The sequence below is a fragment of the Bombina bombina genome, chromosome 1 (assembly GCF_027579735.1).
Source record: "Bombina bombina isolate aBomBom1 chromosome 1, aBomBom1.pri, whole genome shotgun sequence".
In the NCBI taxonomy this organism is placed as follows: domain Eukaryota; kingdom Metazoa; phylum Chordata; class Amphibia; order Anura; family Bombinatoridae; genus Bombina; species Bombina bombina.
In genome coordinates, this window is record NC_069499.1 from 1,169,140,677 (window position 1) to 1,169,167,126 (window position 26,450).

Here is a 26,450-nt window from a genome sequence, read left to right on the forward strand (position 1 = left end):
TGATTACAGAGAGTAGGGCACCCAGAACCTTTTAAAAGATTCTTGGAGCTGTTGCTAGGCCAAATGGAAGAGCAACAAATTGGTAATGCTTGTCTAGAAAAGAGAATCTCAGGAACTGATAATGTTCTGGATGAATCAGAATATGAAGGTAAGCATCCTGCAAGTTTATTGTAGACATATAATGTCCTTGCTGAACAAAAGGCAGAATATTCCTTATAGTCACCATCTTGAAAATTGGTACTCTTACATAACGATTCAAAATTTTCAGATCCAGAACTGGTCTTAATGAATTTTCTTTCTTTTGGACAATGAATAGATTTGAATAAAACCCCAGGCCTTGTTCCTGAAAAGGAATCGGCATGATTACCCCTGAAACCTCCAGATCTGAAACACACTTCAGGAAAGCCTGAGCTTTTACTGGATTCACTGGGATGCGTGAGGGAAATATCTTCTAACAGGAGGTCTTACTCTGAATCCTATTCGATACCCTTGAGAGACAATGCTCTGAATCCATTGATTTTGGACAGAATTTATCCAAACATCCTTGAAAAACCTTAATCTGCCCCCTACCAGCTGTGCTGGAATGAAGGCCGCACCTTCATGCGGATTTAGGGGCTGATTTTGGTTTCTTGAAAGGCTTGGATTTATTCCAATTTGAGGAAGGCTTCCAATTGGAAACAGATTCCTTGGGGGAAGGATTAGATTTTTGTTCCTTATTTTGACGAAAGGAACGAAAACGATTAGAAGCCTTAGATTTACCCTTAGGTTTTTTATCCTGAGGCAAAAAAACTCCTTTCCCCCCAGTAACAGTTGAAATAATAGAATCCAACTGAGAACCAAATAAATTATTACCTTGGAAAGAAAGAGATAGTAATCTAGACTTAGATGTCATATCAGCATTCCAAGATTTAAGCCATAAAGCTCTTCTAGCTAAAATAGCCAAAGTCATGGATCTAACATCAATTTTGATAATATAAAAAATGGCATCACAAATAAAATGATTAGCATGTTGCAATAAGCGAACAATGCTAGATATGTCAGAATCCAATTCTTGTTGCGCTAAAGTCTCCAACCAAAAAGTTGAAGAAGCTGCAACATCAGCCAAAGTAATTGCAGGCCTAAGAAGATGACCTGAATATAAATAGGCTTTCCTTAGATAAGATTCAAGCTTCCTATCTAAAGGATCTTTAAAGGAAGTACTATCTTCCATAGGAATAGTGGTTCGTTTAGCAAGAGTAGAAATAGCCCCATCAACTTTGGGGATCTTTTCCCAAAACTCTACTGCAATCTCTAATAAAGGATACAATTTTTTAAACCTTGCAGAAGGATTAAAAGGAGTACCTGGCTTATTCCATTCCTTAGAAATCATGTCAGAAATAGCATCAGGAATAGGAAAAAACCCCTGGAGTAACCACAGTAGGTTTAAAAACAGCATTTAAACGTTTACTAGTTTTAATATCAAGAGGACTAGCTTCCTCAATATCCAAAGTAATTAACACTTTTTTTAAGAAAGAACGCATATACTCTATTTTAAATAAATAAGTAGATTTGTCAGTGTCAACGTCTGAGGAAGGATCTTCTGAATCAGATTGATCCTCATCAGAGGTGGATAATTCATTATGTTGTCGGTCATTTGAAATTTCATCAACTGAATAAGAAGTTTTAAAAGACCTCTTACGCTTATTAGAAGGTGGAAATGCAGACAAAGCCTTCTAAATAGAATCAGTAACAAATTCTTTAAAATTCATAGGTATATCATGTTCATTAGAAGTTGAAGGAACTGCAACCGGCAATGTACTATTACAGATGGACACTTTATATGCATGTAAAAGTTTATCATGACAACTAATATAATAATCTCGACAATTTTACAACAAATGCACTTAGCTTTGGTAGAACCGATGTCAGGCAGCAGATACTTCTGAGGCAGGATCAGATTGAGACATCTTGCAGAATGTAAAAGAAAAAACAACATATAAAGCAAAATGATCAATTTCCTTATATGACAGTTTCAGGAATGGGATAAAATGCAAACAGCATAGCCCTCTGACATAGAAAAAGGCAAGAGGCAAAAGCAATGGGGCAATAAATAAGGAAAAAAAGTTTGGCGCCAAGTATGACGCACAACGTAACTGAAATTTTTTTTGGCTCCAACCATGTCCGGAAATGACACACTCGCGTCACTAAGAACGCAACCCTGTGTGAACCCCTGTGTCAACTACGACGCCGGAAATTACGAACTAGCGTCAACGGACGTGCCTTTTCGCGCCAAAAAATTCTCGCGCCAAGAATGACGCAATAAAGTGTAGCAAAAAAAAAAAAAAAAAAAAAAAAAGACTAAACCCCAGGTAAGAAAATATTTCTCAATATTAACTTTCCCAAATATGAAACAGACAATCTGCAAAAGGAAATACATGAACCTGACTCATGGCAAATATAAGTACAATACATATATTTAGAACTTTATATAAATGCATAAAGTACCAAACCATAGCTGAGGTGTCTTAAGAAATAAAAACATACTTACCAAAGACACCCATACACATATAGCAGATAGCCAAACCAGTATTGAAACAGTTATCAGTGGTATATGAGAGTATATCGTCGATCTGAAAAGGGAGGTAGGAGATGAATCTCTACGACCGATAACAGAGAACCTATGAAATAGACCCCCGTTAGGAAAATCACTACATTCAATAGGTAATACTCTCCACGTCCCTCTGACATTTGCTGTACTCTGAGAGGAATCGGGCTTCAAAATGCTGAGGAGCGCATGTCAACGTAGAAATCTTAGCACAAACTTACTTCACCACCTCCATAGTAGGCAAAGTTTGTAAAACTGAATTGTGGGTGTGGTGAGGGGTGTATTTATAGGCATTTGGAGGTTTGGGAAACTTTGCCCCTCCTGGTAGGATTGTATATCCCATACGTCACTAGCTCATGGACTCTTGCCAATTACATGAAAGAAATAGAAAATAGTGGAAGAAAGAATAGAGTGCTGCATGCGAGTTCACACAAATGAAAAAAAGAAGAGAAAAAAAAAATTTGAGTGAGGAAAATGAACATTTCTATTAAGGGGGAGGGATATCTATTTTCAGCTTTAGCTAGGCCAAAATCTATAGATAAGCCTTGGCTATTATTCATACGCTATCTTCCCAAATAATCCATTTCTCCCATGTGTCAATATGGCTTTTTCTTATCCAAAAAAGTGTAGAGAGGTTAGACATTTGATAGTAAAATCTTATTTGTGCAAATCTGATTAATTTAGTATCTTGTTTGAGTAACTGAGGAATATGTAGCAATACTTGTTCTGGAGTGAGTGTTATATTTTTATCAAATAAAAACATGGTTAGAGATGCCATGAATAAGTGGCAATGCCTTAATTGTATAGGTGTTGTAAAGGCCATTAGGAACCTTCTCTCCTTTCATGAAACACAGCAGACCAGGATTTTAACCACAAGGCCCGCCTAGTCAAAACTGCTAGTGCCACATTCTTCGCATTGATCTTAAAAATATTAAAAAACACATCACAAATGAAAGCATTAGCCGGTTTCAAAAGTTTTAATTGATTAGAAAACTCTTCACCATCAGGTACTCAGAATAAACCCTCACACCAAAGTGTAGAAGCTGCAGCTTCACAAGTAATACTAATTGCTGGCCAAAAAGAAAATCTGCTTGCTGAAAATCCTTTCTATGAAAAGACTCCTATCCATAAGGTCTTTAAAAGAGATACTATCCTCAAGAGGAACAGTAGTACGTTTAGCAAAAGTAAAAAGAGCACCATCAACTTTAGGAATAGTTTCCCAAAGTTCTTTTAAATCTATGAGCTAGATTAAAAGGATACCAAGCTTGGACCGCTCTTTAGAAATTATCTTAGAGATAGCATTAGGTATTGGAAATACGTCTGGAAATTTAACAGAGGGTTTAAAAATTAAATGCATCTATTTAAAAAGTGACATGAAACCCACAATTTTTCTTTCATTATTCAGACAGAGCATGTGATTTTAAACAACTTTCCAAGTTGCTTCTGTTATATAAATTGCTTAATTCTCTTGTTATCCTTAGTTGAAAAGCATATCTATGTAGGTTCAGGACCAGCAATGCATTAATGGGAGCTAGCTGCTAATTGGTGGCTACACAAAAATGTATTTTTATTGTTTCAGTAGATGTCTTCAGATCGCTCACAGTAGTGCACAAATGCTCCTTCAAAAAAGGATACTAAGGGAATGAATCAAAGTGGATAAAATAAGCAAATTGAAAAGTTGTTTAAAATAACATGCTCTGTTTGAATCATGAAAAATAAGAAATAGAATAAATGTTGGATTTCATGTCCATTTAAAAGACTTACCCTCCGTAACTTTATAATCCTGAACTCTTAAAGTACATACTGCTTCTCTTAAAAAGGAACAAAGGAGTTAAAGTTAAAAAAAAAATAATGAAGATTCAGTTTCTTGATCAGAGACTGACTCTTGATTATATGAAATAAACTTCACTCAGAGGATAAATCAGAAAAGATGGTAGAGGGATTATCAGAAACCACCATTTTATGCTTAGTTTGAGGGGGCATGGCCGCCAGCATCTCAGATATACTAGAGCGTAAAAAATCTTTAAATCCTGGAGCAAAATCTGAGTAGTACAAACAGAGCAAAGCCAGATACCTTTAGAAGCAAGAGCCGCATTAGACTGATTAGAATGCATAAAATAATCCCTATATGATTTGCCAAGTTGAGCAGGGGGATTATATCAACCAGCTTGCAAAAGATGCACTTAATGTTAGTAAGAAAGTGTTTAGAGGATCTAGCTTCTGAGGTACAAGTATTAACAAATGAGGGGACGGAATCAGTATGCTCCATAATGAAAAATAGATAAACAGGGAAGAGAAAATCAAAATACAGATAATGATTTATTCATCACATTAAAATAAATAAAGCAACCTTACACCCAAATAAAGTAGCTCTTGGAAGCAGTGAAATCTTACCCCCTCACCAGAGGCTAAAGCAGGCTTCAGGAGCATTAACAACCTGTAGAGAATTGAATGAGCGCTAACCCGAGGGCTGGCCGACCCCACAGACATGCCCAAAATACTAAGCGGGAGAAACAAAATCTAACACATACATGTCATTAACACGCCCCCAAAAAAAAATAATCCAGAGGATGTACGTAATCACGCCGGTGCATGAAAAAAATTATGCACATAATCAAGTTGACATGTGCAAAAGAAACTATGCACACCAACAAGCTGCCGCGTAAAAAAGAATTGACGCAAACAAACCGGTAGGGCTGCAACTAACTATTTTTTTCATAATTGATTAATCAGCCGATTATTTTTTCGATGAATCGACTAATTGGATAAAAAAGAATCAATAATTGTTTCCTATATTTAAACAGAATCCACATACGGAGTGTTAAAAATATAGACTTCAGACTAAAACTTTACATTAACACTAATTTTTTTTTTTTTAAACAGCAGAGCAGTGTTTTATAATTAAGAAAAACAAAAAGTGTTTGAAAAGAGGTAGATCTTCCACCTTGGCAAGGGGACTCTCAATAAAGTAACCCTTGACTTAATTCTAACATAAAACATATCTTGAATATCTATACGCAATGGTAAATAACCAGCTATAAGGTTAGGGGAAAATAACTAGTCCGCTCTAAAAAATAACAGATATATACGGTACTTATAAAGGATGAATCTGGTACATATCACAATTGAGTAAAAATATAAAAAAAAAAAAAACAATAAAAACAAATCAAAAGCGCTAAAACTATATATCAACAACAGGACAAAGCCTTACACATTTATTTATACAGTACATATAATCAGCAATAGCAAGCAATCCGCTAATAATTGTGCAAACAGATAATAGTGCACATCAATTCAAACAACTCCCATCAATCTAGGGGCTAGGTGTAAATAACAAGCTTGGCACTGTATTATGCAAAGCATAGTTCCAAATCACCATAATGACTCTTATTATATCTGGGTTGCACATAAGCCAGGGGTAGTTGTAAACTTATGTCTTGAAAAAGTGAAAACTATACAGCTGTAGACGTCCTTTAGGCTAAGGACATAACCATAAAACACAATACCATGTGCAGGAGCTCAGTGGAGTGAAGCAGCTGGTGTTGTGCACAGACCAACTAATTGCAAACCAACTAATCGATTATGAGATTCGTTGACAACTATTTTCATAATCGATTATTATCGATTATGACGATTAGTTGTTGCAGCTCTACAAACCGGTGTGAAAATAAGGTACGTATAAACTCATGCCTAAAATGACACAATAGTTGCCAGGCTATAATATACCCATAAATGAGTGCCTACTAATAGCCTATAGGCAAAGCAGGTGCCAACAATAACCCCCCCCCCCTACACTTACCTGATATGTAGTATACTGTTGAACCGAGAGGCATCAGCTAGGGACTGGTCCCTGCGACACCTGTGGTAGGCATGCGACTAACTCTCATAGGGTGTTCTTGTGCCATTACCCATACTCCAAAGACATCCCTCTATCCAGAATGTAGTTCGCTAAAAGGGGAAATGGAGCCTCAAATCAGTCTGAGAACCCTTCTCACAAGCCCCTGGAGCATTTTCCTAATTCACCTTCCTCCTGCAAAGGAAAAGACGAGACTAGTTTGCAGTAAGGTGGGAGGGGTTTTAAAGGCTCTTGGAATTTTGGGATCTTTGCTTTCTCCTAGTGGCCAGGAGTATAATTCCCAGGTGTAATGGATTGTGGACCCTCAACACCTTTAAGAAAGCAAATAAAAATGTGTGTCAGGACAGAAACTCCGATATATTCAGGAACTTGTGAGTACCAAGTCCAAGCACAAGGTAGAAGTACTCAACCAGGGAAAGCAAAAAATCATAACTGCTTGTTCTTTGACTATTCACCATTTTTGATAGCTATTCAGATAGGAAAATAAGAAAAGTGGATTTTCTGACACTTACCACTCCAATATGACAGAGAAGAACAGAACTCTGTGGGTTGATGTCTAGTGCTTTCTGGAAATGCATCTCTGCCAGGCTAAACTTCTCCTGCTTGTAGTAAATCATTCCTAGCCCATACCTGGAAAAGAATGAGGTTAGATATTACAAAGTTAAGAGAAATGTGAAGCATGCCACCAAGGAGAAAATCAAAGTCAACTATATTAATGGGAAGACCTTCACCATATCAAAGGCAGGATGGAGCACACCAACAAAACTACAAATATCAGGGAAAGGAATAGTGGAAGAATGTGGAGAGACCTGCAGGAAATATAATAGTTAATCCTCCAATCCAGAATCTTTGCTGTTATATATAATTTCATACAGTCATTGCACTGTCTGAACTCATTCTGCCTTAAATGGACCATCTCTGGTGCTTGCCATATCACAAATATTAGGACAGAGAATAGACCAAATAAAGAATGGTAACCAGACTCACCATTGAGACAGTATGAAGTTAGACAGCAAAAAGAGAAACTTACTTAAAGGGACAGTCAAGTCCAAAATAAACTTTCATGATTCAAATAGGGCATGTAATTTTAAACAACTTTTAAATCTTAAAAACTTTTAACACCAATTTTGCTTTATTCTCTTTGTATTCTTAGTTGAAAACTAAACCAAGGTAGGCTCATATGCTAATTTCTTAGACCTTGAAGGCTGCCTCGAATGTGAATGCATTTTGACCACTAGGGGGCATTAGTTCATGTGTGTCATATAGATAACTGAGCTCATGCACGTGAAGTTACCTAGGAGTAAGCACTGATTGGCTAAAATTCAAGTCTGTCAAAAGAACTAAAATAAGGGGGCAGTTTACAGAGGCTTAGATACAAGGTAATTACAGAGGTAAAAAGTGTATTAATATAACAGTGTTAGTTATGCAAAACTGGGGAATGGGTAATAAAGGGATTATCTATCTTTTTAAACAACACAAATTATGGTGTTGACTGTCCCTTTAATAACATTGGCCATTGTAGTCTGAAGAAAGACACAAAATTTATTAATATTAAATTTCCTAAGTCAAACTGGGCTAGGGTAGTGTATAAAAACTAACAATTTAAAGCGATCAAAAGATCTCTCAGCATCAATATTTTGTCAAAGTCAATGGGCTGCAATGCTCAAATTGCGTTATCCCTCTCCTCTCTACAAGGGACAAAATCCTTCCTGATCAAAGTGTATTACCTGAGGCAGGACTGCGTTAATTAGACATGAGCAAAATGTTTTATTCAAAGTATGTTATAGCAACAAATGCCAAATATGGCCGTAGAAAGAAGTGGAATTCAGCTATTTTTGGTGCCAGATTTATTAGTGTAACAGTGCAACACAAATAACTGTGCAAATCCAAATATTTTTTTGTGTTGCACTTTTACACTAATAAATCCAGTGCCACATAATTCTGCCTTACATTTATAAATTAGACTAGGATCTTCATATCTTATCTTATGGAGTGAGATGGGGTGGTAATTAATATTGCTAGAAGGGAATTTTCCAGTCTGTGCATAGATTTGTTCTCTAAATGAAGAATGGAACTGAACGGTTTTATACACTGAATGAAAAAGTGAGAGGAAATCATTGAAGGTTTGATAATATTTATTTGAAAAGTCAGAGCCATGTACTTTTCTCAGACAGTAAACTATGGCATTAAAGAACACCCTAAAGAATGATAGGGTAATCTAGAGCCTTGGAACCCTATGTGAAAACCTTAGATAAGTCTCCCTCACAAATAACAGTCTCTATCCTTCTCTGCATTATCAGTTTGTGTGGTGGGTAAATTATATATATCCTCGTAAGATCTAAAAGCATTAGCAATCTGGGTATACTATCCTATAATATAAAAGGCCAAGTGTGTTTGTCCGAAGCTGTCATGCGCAGTAGAGACAGCGAGAGGACAAACACACCTGGTCTTAGAGTCTACCTGATCTGCTATCTGCGGCGTCAGAACGGTGGGCGGGAGTCGGCGTAGTGAGAGAGACAGATCAACAGAGAGGGGAGAGAGCGCAACAGAGAGGGGAGAGAGCGCAACAGAGAGGGGAGAGAGCGCAACAGAGAGGGGAGAGAGCGCAACAGAGAGGGGAGAGAGCGCAACAGAGAGGGGAGAGAGCGCAACAGAGAGGGGAGAGAGCGCAACAGAGAGGGGAGAGAGCGCAACAGAGAGGGGAGAGAGCGCAACAGAGAGGGGAGAGAGCGCAACAGAGAGGGGAGAGAGCGCAACAGAGAGGGGAGAGAGCGCAACAGAGAGGGGAGAGAGCGCAACAGAGAGGGGAGAGAGCGCAACAGAGAGGGGAGAGAGCGCAACAGAGAGGGGAGAGAGCGCAACAGAGAGGGGAGAGAGCGCAACAGAGAGGGGAGAGAGCGCAACAGAGAGGGGAGAGAGCGCAACAGAGAGGGGAGAGAGCGCAACAGAGAGGGGAGAGAGCGCAACAGAGAGGGGAGAGAGCGCAAAAGAGAGGGGAGAGAGAGCAAAAGAGAGGGGGGAAAGAGAGAGCAAAAGAGAGGGGGGAAAGAGAGGGGGGAAAGAGAGGGCAAAAGAGAGGGGGGAAAGAGAGGGCAAAAGAGAGGGGGGAAAGAGAGCAAAAGGGGGGGGAAGAGAGCAAAAGAGGGGGGGGAAGAGAGCAAAAGAGGGGGGAAGAGAGCAAAAGAAGGGGGGGAAGAGAGCAAAAGAGGGGGGGAAAGAGAGCAAAAGAGGGGGGGGAAAGAGAGCAAAAGGGTGGGGGGAGAGAGAGCAAAATAGAGGGGGGGAGAGAGAGCAAAATAGGGGGGGAGGAGAGCAAAATAGGGGGGGAGGAGAGCAAAATAGGGGGGGAGAGAGCAAAATAGGGGGGGAGAGAGCAAAATAGGGGGGGAGAGAGCAAAATAGGGGGGGAGAGAGCAAAATAGGAGGGGGAGAGAGCAAAATAGGGGGGGAGAGAGAGCAAAATAGGGGGAGAGAGAGAGCAAAATAGGGGGAGAGAGAGAGCAAAATAGGGGGAGAGAGAGAGCAAAATAGGGGGGAGAGAGAGAGCAAAAGGGGGGGGAGAGAGCAAAAGGGGGGGAGAGAGCAAAAGGGGGAGGGAGAGAGCAAAAGGGGTGGAGAGAGCAAAAGGGGTGGAGAGAGAGCAAAAGGGGTGGAGAGAGAGCAAAAGGGGGGGAGAGAGAGCAAAAGGGGGGGAGAGAGAGCAAAAGGGGGGGAGAGAGAGCAAAAGGGGGGGAGAGAGAGCAAAAGGGGGGGAGAGAGAGCAAAAGGGGGGGAGAGAGAGCAAAAGGGGGGGAGAGAGAGCAAAAGGGGGGGAGAGAGAGCAAAAGGGGGGGAGAGAGAGCAAAAGGGGGGGAGAGAGAGCAAAAGGGGGGGAGAGAGAGCAAAAGGGGGGGAGAGAGAGCAAAAGGGGGGGAGAGAGAGCAAAAGGGGGGGAGAGAGAGCAAAAGGGGGGGAGAGAGAGCAAAAGGGGGGGAGAGAGAGCAAAAGGGGGGGAGAGAGAGCAAAAGGGGGGAGAGAGAGCAAAAGGGGGGGGAGAGAGAGCAAAAGGGGGGGGAGAGAGAGCAAAAGGGGGGGGGAGAGAGAGCAAAAGGGGGGGGGGAGAGAGAGCAAAAGGGGGGGGGAGAGAGCAAAAGGGGGGGGGAGAGAGCAAAAGGGGGGGGGGGAGAGAGCAAAAGGGGGGGGGGGAGAGAGCAAAAGGGGGGGGGGGAGAGAGCAAAAGGGGGGGGGGAGAGAGCAAAAGGGGGGGGGGGGAGAGAGCAAAAGGGGGGGGGGGAGAGAGCAAAAGGGGGGGAGAGAAAGCCAAAGGGGGGGGAGAGAAAGCCAAAGGGGGGGGGGAGAGAAAGCCAAAGGGGGGGGGGGAGAGAAAGCCAAAGGGGGGGGGGAGAGAAAGCCAAAGGGGGGGGGAAAGAAAGCCAAAGGGGGGGGAGAGAAAGCCAAAGGGGGGGGAGAGAAAGCCAAAGGGGGGGAGAGAAAAAGAGAGGGGGGGGAGAAAGAAAAAGAGAGGGGGGAGAAAGAAAGAGAGAGGGGGAGAAAGAAAAAGAGAGAGGGGGAGAAAGAAAAAGAGAGGGGAAAGAAAGAAAAAGAGAGGGGGGAGAAAGAAAAAGAGAGGGGGGAGAAAGAAAAAGAGAGGGGGGAGAAAGAAAAAGAGAGGGGGGAGAAAGAAAAAGAGAGGGGGGAGAAAGAAAAAGAGAGGGGGGAGAAAGAAAAAGAGAGGGGGTAGAAAGAAAAAGAGAGGGGAGAGAAAGAAAAAGGAAATGTATGCTTACCTGATAAATTGATTTCTTCTACGATACAACAAGTCCACGGATTCATCCTTACTTGTGGGATATTATCCTCCTGCTAACAGGAAGTGGCAAAGAGCACCACAGCAGAGCTGTATATATATATATATATATATATATATATATATATATAGCTCCTCCCTTCTCTCCACCCCCAGTCATTCGACCGAAGGTATAGGAACAGAAAGGAAAAGCTAAAAGGTGCAGAGGTGACTGAAGTTTTGAAAAACAAAATAAAGTCTGTCTTAAAAAGACAGGGCGGGCCGTGGACTCGTATCGTAGAAGAAATCAATTTATCAGGTAAGCATAAATTTAATTTTCTTCTACAAGATACGACGAGTCCACGGATTCATTCTTACTTGTGGGATAAAATACCAAAGCAACAGGACACGGATGAACGGGAGGGACAAGACAGATACCTAAACGGAAGGCACCACTGCTTGAAGAACCTTTCTCCCAAAAATAGCCTCAGAAGAAGCAAAAGTATCAAATTTGTAAAATTTGGAAAAAGTATGAAGGGAGGACCAAGTTGCAGCCCTACAAATCTGTTCAACAGAAGCATTGTTTTTGAAAGCCCATGTGGAAGCCACAGCTCTAGTGGAATGAGCCGTAATTTTTTCTCGTATGCCAGACGGATGATGCTTTTCAGTCAAAAAGAAAGAGGTAGCCATAGCTTTTTGACCCCTACGCTTTCCAGAATAAACAATGAATAGAGAAGATGTTTGACGGAAATCCTTGGTCGCTTGTAAGTAAAACGAAGTAAAACTTCAATGCACGAACCACGTCCAAGTTATGCAACAGACGTTCCTTCTTAGAAGGAGGATTAGGACACAAGGAAGGAACAACAATTTCCTGATTAATATTCTTATTAGAAACAACCTTAGGAAGAAATCCAGATTTAGTACGCAAAACCACCATATCAGAATGGAATATAAGATAAGGCGAATCATATTGCAATGCAGAAAGCTCAGAAACTCTTCGAGCCGAAGAGATAGCAACTAAAAACAAAACTTTCCAAACAATTTAATATCTATGGAATGCATGGGTTCAAACGGAACCCCTTGAAGAACATTGAGAACTAAATTCAAACTCCATGGCGGAGCAATAGGTTTAAACACAGGCTTGATTCTGATTAAAGCCTGACAAAAAGACTGAACATCTGGGACATCCGCCAGACGCTTGTGTAGTAAAATTGACAAACAGAAATTTGTCCCTTTAAGGAACTAGCTGATAATCCCTTCTCCAATCCTTCTTGGAGAAAGGACAAAATCCTAGGAGTCTTAACCCTACTCCATGAGTAGCCCTTGGATTCGCACCAACAAAGATATTTACGCCATATCTTATGGTAAATCTTTCTCGTGACAGGCTTGCGAGCCTGGATCAAAGTATCAAAGACCGATTCAGAGAATCCCCACTTAGATAAAACTAAGCATTCAATCTGCAAGCAGTCAGCTGCAGAGAATTTAGGTTTGGATGTTGGAACGGACCTTGAATGAGAAGGTCCTGTCTCAATGGCAGTTTCCACGGTGGCAGAGATGACATGTCCACTAGATCTGCATACCAAGTCCTGCGTGTCCACGCAGGCGCTATTAGAATTACTGAAGCTCTCTCTTGTTTGATTCTGGCAATCAGACGAGGTAGGAGAGGAAATGGTGGAAACACATAAGCCAGGTTGAACGACCAAGGTACTGCTAGAGCATCTATCAGTACAGCTTGAGGATCCCTTGACCTGGACCCGTAACGTGGAAGTTTGGCATTCTGTCGAGATGCCATCAGATCCAGATGAATCAATGATGCAAACACCTCCAGGTGGAGTTCCCCTCTCCCCCGGATGAAAAGTCTGACGACTTAGAAAACCTGCTTCCCAGTTCTCTACTTCTGGGATATAGATTGCTGATAGATGGCAAGAGTGAGTCTCCACCCATCAGATTATCTTGGATACCTCTATCATCGCTAGAGAACTCCTTGTTCCCCCCTGATGATTGATATATGCCACAGTGGTGATATTGTCCGACTGGAATCTTATGAATTTGGCCAAAGCCAACTGAGGCCACGCCTGAAGAACATTGAATATTGCCCTCAGTTCCAGAATATTGATTGGTAATTGAGACTCCCCCTGAGTCCAAACACCCTGAGTCTTCAGGGAACTCCAGACTGCACCGCAGCCCAAGAGGCTGGTGTCCGTCTTCACTATTACCCATGATGGCCTGCGGAAGCACATTCCCTGGGACAGATGATCCTTTGACAACCACCAAAGAAGAGAGTATCTGGTCTCTTGATCCAGATTTATCTGAGGAGATAAATTTGCATAATCCCCATTCCACTGTCGGAGCATGCACAGCTGCAGTGGCCTGAGATGAAAGCGAGCAAACTGATGATGTCCATTGCCGCTACCATTAATCCAATGACCTCCATACACTGAGCCACCGATGGCCGAGGAACGGACCGAGGAATTCAACAAGTATTTAGAATCTTTGATCTTTTGACCTCCGCCAGAAATATTTTCATGTCTACCGAGTCTATCAGAGTTCCCAAGAATGGAACTCTTGTTTGTGGAACAAGTGAACTCTTTTCTATATTCACTTTCCAACCGTGAGTTCTTAGAAAAGACAACACGATGTCCGTGTGAGATTTGGTCAGATGATAAGTTGACGCCTGGATCAGAATATCGTCCAGATAGGGCGCCACTGCTATACCCTGCGGTCTGAGAACCGCTAGAAGGGACCCTAGCACTTTTGTGAAGATTCTGAGAGCTGTGGCCAACCCAAAGGGAAGGGCCACGAACTGATAATGTTTGTCCAGAAAGGCAAACCTTAGAAACTAATGATGATCCTTGTTGATAGGAATGTGAAGATACGCATCCTTCAGATCCACGGTGGTCATATATTGACTCTCCTGGATCATTGGTAAAATTGTTCGTATAGTCTCCATCTTGAACGATGGGACTCTGAGAAAACAGAATTTATGCTTACCTGATAAATTACTTTCTCCAACGGTGTGTCCGGTCCACGGCGTCATCCATAACTTGTGGGAATATTCTCTTCCCCAACAGGAAATGGCAAAGAGCACAGCAAAAGCTGTCCATATAGTCCCTCCTAGGCTCCGCCCACCCCAGTCATTCGACCGACGGACAGGAGAAAAAACAGGAGAAACTATAGGGTGCCGTGGTGACTGTAGTTAAAGAAAGAAATTAATCAAACCTGATTAAAAAACCAGGGTGGGCCGTGGACGGACACACCGTTGGAGAAAGTAAGCATAAATTCTGTTTTCTCCAACATTGGTGTGTCCGGTCCACGGCGTCATCCATAACTTGTGGGAACCAATACCAAAGCTTTAGGACACGGATGAAGGGAGGGAGCCAATCAGGTTACCTAAACGGAAGGCACCACGGCTTGCAAAACCTTTCTCCCAAAAATAGCCTCCGAAGAAGCAAAAGTATCAAATTTGTAGAATTTGGCAAAAGTGTGCAGGGAAGACCAAGTCGCTGCCTTACATATCTGATCAACAGAAGCCTCGTTCTTGAAGGCCCATGTGGGAGCCACAGACCTAGTAGAGTGAGCTGTGATGCGTTCGGGAGGCTGCCGTCCGGCAGTCTCATAAGCCGATCGGATAATGCTTTTCAGCCAAAAGGAAAGAGAGGTAGCAGTAGCTTTTTGACCTCTCCTTTTGCCAGAATAAACGACAAACAGAGAAGACGTTTGTCTGAAATCCTTTGTTGCTTCTAAATAGAACTTCAAAGCACAAACTATATCTACATTGTGTAACAAACGTTCCTTCTTTGAAACTGGATTCGGACACAAAAAAGGCACAACTATTTCCTGGTTAATATTCTTGTTAGAAACAACCTTTGGAAGGAAACCAGGTTTAGTACGCAAAACAACCTTATCTGAATGGAACACCAGATAGGGCGGATTACATTGCAGAGCAGATAACTCAGAAACTCTTCTAGCAGAAGAAATAGCAACCAAAAACAGAACTTTCCAAGATAACATCTTGATATCTATGGAATGTAGAGGTTCAAACGGAACCCCTTGAAGAACTGAAAGAACTAAATTCAGACTCAAGGGAGGAGTCAAAGGTCTGTAAACAGGCTTGATCCTGACTAAAGCCTGAACAAAAGCTTGAACATCTGGCACAGCTGCCAGTCTTTTTTCCATATTTTATGGTAAATTTTTCTAGTTACAGGTTTTCTGGCTTGTACCAGAGTATCTATCACAGAATCCGAAAACCCACGCTTAGATAAAATCAAGCGTTCAATTTCCAAGCCGTCAGCTGGAGAGAAACTAGATTTGGATGTTCGAATGGACCCTGTACTAGAAGATCCTGTCTCAAAGGTAGCTTCCATGGTGGAGCCGATGACATATTCACCAGGTCTGCATACCAAGTCCTGCGTGGCCACGCAGGGGCTATCAAGATCACCGAGGCCCTCTCCTGTTTGATCCTGGCTACCAGCCTGGGAATGAGAGGAAACGGTAGAAACACATAAGCTAGGTTGAAGGCCCAAGGCGCTACTAATGCATCCACTAGAGTCGCCTTGGGATCCCTGGATCTGGACCCGTAGCAAGGAACCTTGAAGTTCTGACGAGACGCCATCAGGTCCATGTCTGGAATGCCTCATAATTGAGTCAATTGGGCAAATATCTCCGGGTGGAGTTCCCACTCCCCCGGATGGAATGTCTGACGACTCAGATAATCCGCCTCCCAGTTTTCCACTCCTGGGATGTGGATCGCAGATAGGTGGCAGGAGTGATCCTCCGCCCATTTTATGATTTTGGTCACTTCTCTCATCGCCAGGGAACTCCTTGTTCCCCCCTGATGGTTGATGTAAGCAACACTCGTCATGTTGTCTGATTGGAATCTTATGAATCTGGCCTTTGCTAGTTGAGGCCAAGCCCTGAGAGTATTGAATATCGCTCTCAGTTCCAGAATGTTTATCGGGAGAAGAGACTCTTCCCGAGACCATAGACCCTGAGCCTTCAGGGAGTCCCAGACCGCACCCCAGCCCACTAGCCTGGCGTCGGTCGTGACGATGACCCACTCTGGTCTGCGGAAGCTCATTCTCTGGGACAGGTGATCCTGGGTTAGCCACCAACGGAGTGAGTCTCTGGTCTTCTGATCTACTTGAATCACTGGAGACAAGTCTGTATAGTCCCCATTCCACTGTTTCAGCATGCACAGTTGTAATGGTCTTAGATGAATTTGCGCAAAAGGAACTATGTCCATTGCTGCAACCATCAACCCTACTACTTCCATGCACTGAGCAATGGAAGGACGTGGAACAGAATGAAGAACTTGACAAGCGTTTAGAAGTTTTGACTTTCTGACATCTGTCAGGAAAATCTTCATTTCTAAAGAATCTATTATTGTCCCTAAGAAAGGAACTCTTGTCGACGGAGACAGGGAACTCTTTTCTATGTTCACCTTCCACCCGTGAGATCTGAGAAAGGCCAAAACGATGTCTGTGTGAGCCTTTGCCTTTGAAAGAGACGACGCTTGTATCAGAATGTCGTCCAAATAAGGTGCCACTGCAATGCCCCTTGGTCTTAGAACCGCTAGAAGGGACCCGAGTACCTTTGTGAAAATCCTTGGAGCAGTGGCTAGCCCGAATGGGAGAGCCACAAACTGGAAATGTTTGTCCAGAAAGGCGAACCTTAGGAACTGATGATGATATTTGTGGATAGGAATATGTAGATACGCATCCTTTAAATCCACGGTAGTCATAAATTGACCCCCCTGGATTGTAGGTAAAATTGTTCGAATGGTTTCCATTTTGAACGATGGAACTCTGAGAAATTTGTTTAGAATTTTTAAATCCAGAATTGGTCTGAAAGTTCCCTCTTTTTTTGGGAACTACAAACAGATTTGAGTAAAACCCCTGACCTTGTTCCGCAGTTGGAACTGGGTGTATCACTCCCATCTTTAACAGGTCTTCTACACAATGTAAGAATGCCTGTCTCTTTATTTGGTTTGAAGATAAGTGAGACATGTGGAACCTTCTCCTTGGGTGTAGTTCCTTGAATTCTAGAAGATAACCCTGAGAAACTATTTCTAGTGCCCAGGGATCCTGAACATCTCTTGCCCAAGCCTGAGCAAAGAGAGAGAGTCTTCCCCCTACTAGATCCGGTCCCGGATCGGGGGCTACCCCTTCATGCTGTTTTGGTAGCAGCAGCAGGCTTCTTGGCCTGTTTACCCTTGTTCCAGCCTTGCATGGGTTTCCAAGCTGGTTTGGTTTGCGAAGCATTACCCTCTTGTCTCGAGGCTGCAGAGTTGGAGGCCGGTCCGTTCCTGAAATTGCGAAAGGAACGAAAATTAGACTTATTCTTGGCCTTGAAAGGCCTATCTTGTGGAAGGGCGTGGCCCTTACCCCCAGTGATATCTGAGATAATCTCCTTCAATTCTGTCCCAAAAAGGGTTTTACCCTTGAAGGGGATATTAAGCAATTTTGTCTTGGAAGATACATCCGCTGACCAAGACTTTAGCCAGAGCGCTCTGCGCGCCACAATTGCAAACCCTGAATTTTTCGCCGCTAATCTAGCTAACTGCAAAGCGGCATCTAAAATAAAGGAATTAGCTAACTTAAGTGCGTGAATTCTGTCCATAACCTCCTCATACGGAGTCTCTCGAACCACAACCACGCTGCTGTAGTGACAGGAATAATGCACGAAATAGGTTGCAGGAGGTAACCTTGCTGTACAAAAATCTTTTTAAGCAAACCCTCCAATTTTTTATCCATAGGATCTTTAAAAGCACAATTATCCTCGATAGGAATAGTAGTGCGCTTAGCTAGTGTAGAAACTGCCCCCTCGACCTTAGGGACTGTCTGCCATAAGTCCTTTCTGGGGTCGACCATAGGAAATAATTTCTTAAATATAGGAGGGGGGACAAAAGGTATGCCGGGCTTCTCCCATTCCTTATTCACTATGTCCGCCATGGGTATAGGAAAAGCGTCGGGGTGCACCGGAACCTCTAGGAACTTGTCCATCTTGCACAATTTTTCTGGAATGACCAGGTTGTCACAATCATCCAGAGTAGATAGCACCTCCTTAAGCAGAGCGCGGAGATGCTCTAATTTAAATTTAAATGTCACAACATCAGGTTCTGCCTGTTGAGAAATTCTACCTGAATCAGAAATTTCCCCATCTGACAAAACCTCCCTCATGGCCACTTCAGATTGGTGTGAGGGTATGACAGAACAATTATCATCAGCGCCTTGCTGCTCTACAGTGTTTAAAACAGAGCAATCGCCCTTTCTCTGAAATGCAGGCTTTTTGGATAAAATATTTGCTATGGAGTTATCCATTACTGCCGTCAATTGTTGCATAGTAACAAGGATTGGCGCGCTAGAAGTACTAGGGGTCTCCTGCGTGGGCAAAACTGGTATAGACACAGAAGGAGATGATGTAGAACTATGTCTACTCCCTTCATCTGATGAATCATCTTGGGCAACTTTACTATCTGTGGCAGCACTGTCCTTACTTTGTTTGGACGCTATGGCACAATTATCACACAATTTTGAAGGGGGAGACACAATGGCTTCCATACATACAGAACATAGTTTATCTGAAGGCACAGACATGTTAAACAGGCTTAAACTTGTCAATAAAGTACAAAAAACGTTTTAAAACCAAACCGTTACTGTCTCTTTAAATTTTATACAGGGCACACTTTTTTACTGAATATGTGAAAAACTATGAAGGAATTGTTCAAATTTAACCAAATTTTCACCACCGTGTCTTAAAGCATTCAAAGCATTGCACCCCAATTTTCAGACCTTTAACCCTTAAAATGACGAAACCGGAGCCGTTTATAGTTTTAACCCCTTTACAGTCCCAGCTACAGCCTTTGCTGTGACTTTACCAAACCCAGGGGAGTATACGATACCAAATGAAGCCTTCTAGGGACCTTTTCAACTACTTCCAGACCCATACACATGCAGCTGCATGTCCTGCTCTCAAAAGTAACTGCGCAGTAATGGCGTGAAAATGAGGCTCTGTCTACTACATAGAAGGCCCTTTCTGACTGGGAAGGTGTCTAAACCAGTGCCTGACATAAAAAAACGTTCTCCACAGATATAAAATGTGAATTTCAACCTCAAGTTGTATAAAATGCCCAAATAAAGCAATCGATCTAGCCCATAAAGGTGTCTACCAGTTTTATAGCCCATATTAAGCCCTTTATTCTGTTTGAGACTAAGAAAATGGCTTACCGGTCCCCATGAGGGGAAAAATGACAGCCTTCCAGCATTACACAGTCTTGTTAGAAATATGGCTAGTCATACCTTAAGCAGAAAAGTCTGCCAACTGTTTCCCCCAACTGAAGTTCTCATCTCAACAGTCCTATGTGGAAACAGCAAACGATTTTAGTTACTGCTGCTAAAATCATACTCCTCTCACAAACAGAACTCTTCATCCTTTTCTGTTTCAGAGTAAATAGTACATACCAGCACTATTTTAAAATAACAAACTCTTGATAGTAGAATAAAAAACTACAACTAAACACCACATACTCTTCACCATCTCCGTGGAGATGCTGCCTGTGCAACGGCAAAGAGAATGACTGGGGTGGGCGGAGCCTAGGAGGGACTATATGGACAGCTTTTGCTGTGCTCTTTGCCATTTCCTGTTGGGGAAGAGAATATTCCCACAAGTTATGGATGACACCGTGGACCGGACACACCAATGTTGGAGAAATTTGTTTAGACTTTGGAGATCTAAAATCGATCTGAAGGTTCCTTCTTTTTTGGGAACCACGAATAGATTTGAGTAAAACCCCTGTTCCTGTTCCAGTTTTGGAACTGGGCAAATTACTCCCATTGTATAGAGGTCTCTTACACAGCGTAAGAACGCCTCTCTCTTTGTCTGGTCTACAGACAAACGTGAAAGGTGAAATCTCCCCCTTGGGAGAAAATCTTTGAATTCCAGATGATACCCCTGGGTCACAATTTCCAATGCCCAGGGATCCTGAACATCCCTTGCCCAAGCCTGAGCAAAGAGAGAAAGTCTGCCCCCTACTAGATCCGGTCCCGGATCGGGGGCTGCCCCTTCATGCTGTCTTGGTAGCAGCAGCGGGCTTCTTGGCTTGTTTACCTTTATTCCAGGCCTGGTTAGGTCTTCAGACAGACTTGGATTGAGCAGAGTTCCCTTCCTGCTTAGTGGAGGAAGAGGAAGCAGAGGGAACTCCTATGAAATTTCGAAAGGAACGAAAATTATTTTGTTTACCTCTCATCTTAAAAGACTTGTCCTGCGGTAGGGCATGACCCTTACCTCCAGTAATGTCAGAGATGATTTCCTTCAGTTCAGGCCCGAATAGGGTCTTACTCTTGAAAGGAATCGCTAAAAGCTTAGATTTAGATGACACATCAGCAGACCACGATTTCAGCCATAACGCTCTGCGCGCCAGAATGGCAAAGCCTGCGTTTTTCACCGCTAATTTTGCAATTTGAAAAGCAGCACCTGTGATAAATGAATTGGCTAGCTTCAGAGCCTTTATTCTGTCTAAAATGTCCTCTAAAGGTGTCTCTACCTTCAGGGACTCCTCCAGGGCGTCAAACCAGAAAGCCGCTGCAGTAGTTACTGGAACAATGCAGGCTGTAGGCTGTAAGAGAAAAAAACCCTGGTGAACAAATAACTTCTTTTGAAGGCCCTCCAATTTTTTATCCATAGGGTCTTTAAAAGCACAACTGTCCTCAATAGGTATAGTTGTACGCTTAGCTAGAGTAGATATAGCTCCCTCCACCTTAGGGACCAATTGACAGGAGTCCCGTATGGTGTCTGATATAGGAAACATTTTCTTAAAGTTAGGAGGGGGAGAAAACGGTATACCTGGTCTATCCCATTCTTTTTTAACAATTTCCAAAAATCTCTTAGGAACCAGAAAAACATCAGTGTAAGTAGGTACTTCTAGATATTTGTCCATCTTACACAATTTTTCTGGGGGAATTGTGATAGGGTCACAATCATCCAGAGTCGCCAAAACCTCCCTGAGCAACAGACGGAGGTGTTCAAGTTTAAATTTAAAGGATGTGACGTCCGAATCTGTCTGAGGCAATACATTTCAAGATTCTGAAAGTTCTCCCTCAGACAGCAAATCCCTGACCCCCAAATCAGAGCACTGTGAGGGTACATCGGAAATAGCCAATAAGGCATCAGAGGGTTCAGTATTCACATTAATACCTGGCCTACTGCATTTTACCTGCAAAACTGGCAGTTTAGATAATACCTCTGTAAGGGTAGTTGACATAACTGCAGCCATATCTTGCAGAGTAAAAGAATTAGACGCACTAGAAGTACTTGGCGTCGCTTGCATGGGCTTTAAAGGTTGTGACACTTGGGGAGAATTAGATGGCATATCCTGATTCTCTTCAGACTGAGAATCATCCTTAGACACACTTTCATTACCTAAAATATGTTCTTTACAGTGTAACGCCCTTTCAGTACAAGGAGGACACAATGTAAGAGGGGCTTCCACAATGGCTTGTAAACACATAGAGCATTGACTTTCCTCAATGTCAGACATGTTGAACAGACTAGTAATAACCACAAAGTCGTTAAACACTTTATTTATTATGTAAAACAATTTTTTTGAAAAACGAGTATTGCGCCTTTAAGAAATAAAAAGCGCGCAATTTTGCCAAATCTGCCTAAAAATGTTCACAAATTTTAAGGTAATCCTGTCCTATATTGCAGTCGGATATTGCTCCACAAACAAGGGGCAAAATAACCCTCTAAACTAGCAAATTAACCCCAAAATCGTTAATGTACAAAATTTGACAAACCCCTGCACCTCGCCACAGCTCTGCTGTGGCGCCTACCTGCCCCCAGGGATCTGAGAAATGCTTCAAAATCACTCCGGTACACAAATATTCAGTTTGGGCACAACTGGAGCTGAAAACTGCTGCCTGTTTGACAAAGTAACTGTGCAACTGAGGGTGTGAAAATTAGGTCCCGCCCATCATATACGATGAAAACTCAGCCTCAACAACCGCATGTAAAGCGGTTTATAACTAGCCATGTGGATAGGCATCCATAAAAAACATAATTTATGTAAGAACTTACCTGATAAATTCATTTCTTTCATATTAGCAAGAGTCCATGAGCTAGTGACGTATGGGATATACATTCCTACCAGGAGGGGCAAAGTTTCCCAAACCTCAAAATGCCTATAAATACACCCCTCACCACACCCACAATTCAGTTTAACGAATAGCCAAGAAGTGGGGTGATAAGAAAGGAGAGAAAGCATCAAAAATAAGGAATTGGAATAATTGTGCTTTATACAAAAAAATCATAACCACCACAAAAAAGGGTGGGCCTCATGGACTCTTGCTAATATGAAAGAAATTAATTTATCAGGTAAGTTCTTACATAAATTATGTTTTCTTTCATATAATTAGCAAGAGTCCATGAGCTAGTGACGTATGGGATAGCAGATACCCAAGATGTGGAACTTCCATGCAAGAGTCACTAGAGAGGGAGGGATAAAATAAAGACAGCCAATTCCGCTGAAAAAATAATCCACAACCAAAATAAAAAATGTTTAATCTTATAATGAAAAAAACTGAAATTATAAGCAGAAGAATCAAACTGAAACAGCAGCCTGAAGTACTTTTCTACCAAAAACTGCTTCAGAAGAAGAAAAAACATCAAAATGGTAGAATTTAGTAAAAGTATGCAAAGAAGACCAAGTTGCTACTTTGCAAATCTGATCGACAGAAGCTTCATTCCTAAAAGCCCAGGAAGTAGAAACTGACCTAGTAGAATGAGCCGTTATCCTTTGAGGCGGGGACTTACCCGACTCTACATAAGCATGATGAATCAAAGACTTTAACCAAGATGCCAAGAAAATGGCAGAAGCCTTCTGACCTTTCCTGGAACCAGAAAAGATCACAAATAGACTAGAAGTCTTTATAAAACCTTTAGTAGCTTCAACATAATATTTCAAAGCTCTTACTACATCCAAATAATGTAAAGATCTCTCCATAGAATTCTTAGGATTAGGACACAATGAAGGGACAACAATTTCTCTACTAATGTTGTTAGAATTCACAACCTTAGGTAAAAATTTAAATGAAGTCAGCAACACCGCCTTATCCTGATGAAAAATCAGAAAAGGAGATTCACAAGAAAGAGCAGATAACTCAGAAACTCTTCTAGCAGAAGAGATGGCCAAAAGGAACAACACTTTCCAAGAAAGTAATTTAATATCCAGAGAATGCATAGGTTCAAACGGAGGAGCCTGTAAAGCCCTCAGAACCAAATTAAGACTCCAAGGAGGAGAGATTGACTTAATGACAGGCTTGATACGAACCAAAGCCTGTACAAAACAATGAATATCAGGATGATTAGCAATCTTTCTGTGAAAAAGAACAGAAAGAGCAGAGATTTGACCTTTCAAAGAGCTTGCAGACAAACCCTTATCCAAACCATCCTGAAGAAACTGTAAAATCCGAGGAATTCTAAAAGAATGCCAAGAGAATTTATGAGAAGAACACCAAGAAATGTAAGTCTTCCAGACTCGGTAATAAATCTTTCTAGATACAGACTTACGAGCCTGTATCATAGTATTAATCACTGAGTCAGAGAAACCTCTATGACTAAGAATCAAGCGTTCAATCTCCATACCTTCAAATTTAAGGATTTAAGATCCTGATGGAAAAATGGGCCTTGAGATAGAAGGTCTGGCCTTAACGGAAGTGGCCAAGGTTGGCAACTTGCCATCCGAACGAGATCCGCATACCAAAACCTGTGAGGCCATGCTGGAGCCACCAGCAATACAAACGAACGTTCCATTAGAATTTTGGAAATCACTTTTGGAAGAAGAACTAGAGGCGGAAAGATATAAGCAGGTTGATAATTCCAAGGAAGCAACAACGCGTCCACTGCTTCCGCCTGAGGATCCCTGGATCTGGACAGATACCTGGGAAGTTTCTTGTTTAGATGAGAGGCCATCAGATCTATTTCTGGAAGTCCCCAGATTTGAACAATCTGAATACCTCTGGGTGAAGAGACCATTTGCCCGGATGTAACGTCTGGCGACTGAGATAATCCGCTTCCCAATTGTCTACACCTGGGATGTGAACCGCAGAGATTAGACAGGAGCTGGATTCCGTCCATACAAGTATCCGAGATACTTCTTTCATAGCCTGAGGACTGTGAGTCCCACCTTGATGATTGACATACGCCACGGTTGTGACATTGTCTGTCTGAAAACAAATAAACGATTCTCTCTTCAGAAGAGGCCAGAACTGAAGAGCTCTGAAAATCGCACGGAGTTCCAAAATGTTGATTGGTAATTTCGCCTCCTGAAATTCACAAACCCCCTGCGCTGTCAGAGATCCCCATACAGATCCCCAACCTGAAAGACTCACATCTGATGAGATCACAGTCCAGGTTGGACGAACAAAATCGAACATTGGGATTTAAGGATATTAATTGTGATATCTTTGTATAATCCCTGCACCACTGGTTCAGCATACAAAGCTGGAGAGGTCTCATGTGAAACCGAGCAAAGGGGATCGCGTCCGATGCAGCAGTCATGAGACCTAGAATTTCCATGCACAAAGCTACCGAAGGGAATGATTGAGACTGAAGGTTTCGACAAGCTGAAACCAACTTCAGACGTCTCTTTTCTGTTAGAGACAAAGTCATGGACACTGAATCTATTTGAAAACCCAAAAAGGTAACCTTTGTCTGAGGAATCAAGGAACTCTTTGGTAAATTGATCCTCCAACCATGTTTTTGAAGAAACAACACAAGTTGATTCGTATGAGATTCTGCAGAATGTAAAGACTGAGCAAGTACCAAGATATCGTCCAAATAAGGAAATACCGCAATACCCTGTTCTCTGATTACAGAGAGAAGGGCACCGAGAACCTTTGAAAAGATCCTTGGAGCTGTTGCTAGGCCAAACGGAAGGGCAACAAACTGGTAATGCTTGTCTAGAAAAGAGAATCTCAGGAACTGATAGTGATCTGGATGAATTGGAATATGAAGATATGCATCCTGTAAGTCTATTGTAGACATATAATGCCCTTGCTGAACAAAAGGCAGAATAGTCCTTATAGTCACCATTTTGAATGTTGGTATCCTTACATAACGATTCAATATTTTTAGATCCAGAACTGGTCTGAAGGAATTCTCCTTCTTTGGTACAATGAATAGATTTGAGTAAAACCCCAGACCCCGTTCCAGAACTGGAACTGGCACAATTACCCCAGCCAACTCTAGGTCTGAAACACATTTCAGAAATGCCTGAGCCTTCACTCAGTTTACTGGAATGCGTGAGAGAAAAAAACTTCTCACAGGCGGCCTTACCTTGAAACCTATTCTGTACCCTTGTGAAACAATGTTCTGAATCCAAAGACTGTGAATCGAATTGATCCAAATATCTTTGAAAAATCGTAACCTGCCCCCTACCAGCTGTGCTGGAATGAGGGCCGCGCCTTCATGCGGATTTGGGAGCTGGTTTTGACTTTCTAAAAGGCTTGGATTTATTCCAGACTGGAGAAGGTTTCCAAACGGAAACCGTTCCTTTAGGGGAAGGGTCAGGCTTCTGTTCCTTATTCTGACGAAAGGAACGAAAACGATTAGCAGCCCTATATTTACCTTTAGATTTTTTGTCCTGAGGCAAAAAGGTTCCTTTCCCCCCAGTAACAGTTTAAATTATAGAATCCAAATGTGAACCAAATAATTTATTACCTTGGAAAGAAAGAGAAAGCAAAGTTGACTTAGAAGTCATATCTGCATTCCAAGATTTAAGCCATAAAGCTCTTCTAGCTAAAATAGCTAAAGACATATACCTGACATAAATTCTAATGATATCAAAAATGGCATCACAAATAAAGTTATTAGCATGTTGAAGAAGTTTAACAATGCTATAAGCATTATGGTCTGACACTTGTTGCGCTAAAGCCTCCAACCAGAAAGTGGAAGCTGCAGCAACATCAGCCAAAGAAATAGCAGGTCTAAGAAGATTACCTGAACATAAATAAGCTCTCCTTAGAAAGGATTCAAGCTTCCTATCTAAAGGATCCTTAAAGTAAGTACTATCCGCCGTAGGAATAGTAGTACGTTTAGCAAGAGTAGAGATAGCCCCATCAACTTTAGGGATTTTGACCCAAAATTCTAATCTATCAGATGGCACAGGGTACAATTTCTTAAACCTTGGAGAAGGAGTGAATGAAGTACCCAAACTATTCCATTCCCTAGAAATTACTTCTGAAATAGCATCA

General features: G+C 42.0%; 1 protein-coding gene and 1 pseudogene across 1 annotated transcript in view; both read right to left on the bottom strand.

Annotated features, from left to right (window-relative positions):
• The window catches only part of CDC27 (cell division cycle 27), a 464,683-nt gene that overhangs the window by 76,492 nt on the left and 361,741 nt on the right, over window positions 1–26,450 (bottom strand). Inside the window, exon 15 of the mRNA XM_053699695.1 lies at window positions 6,953–7,070. Coding sequence (XP_053555670.1) covers window positions 6,953–7,070 — 118 coding nt within the window. The remainder of the gene's footprint in view (window positions 1–6,952; window positions 7,071–26,450) is intronic.
• Window positions 3,338–3,436, bottom strand: LOC128646141 (uncharacterized; annotated as a pseudogene).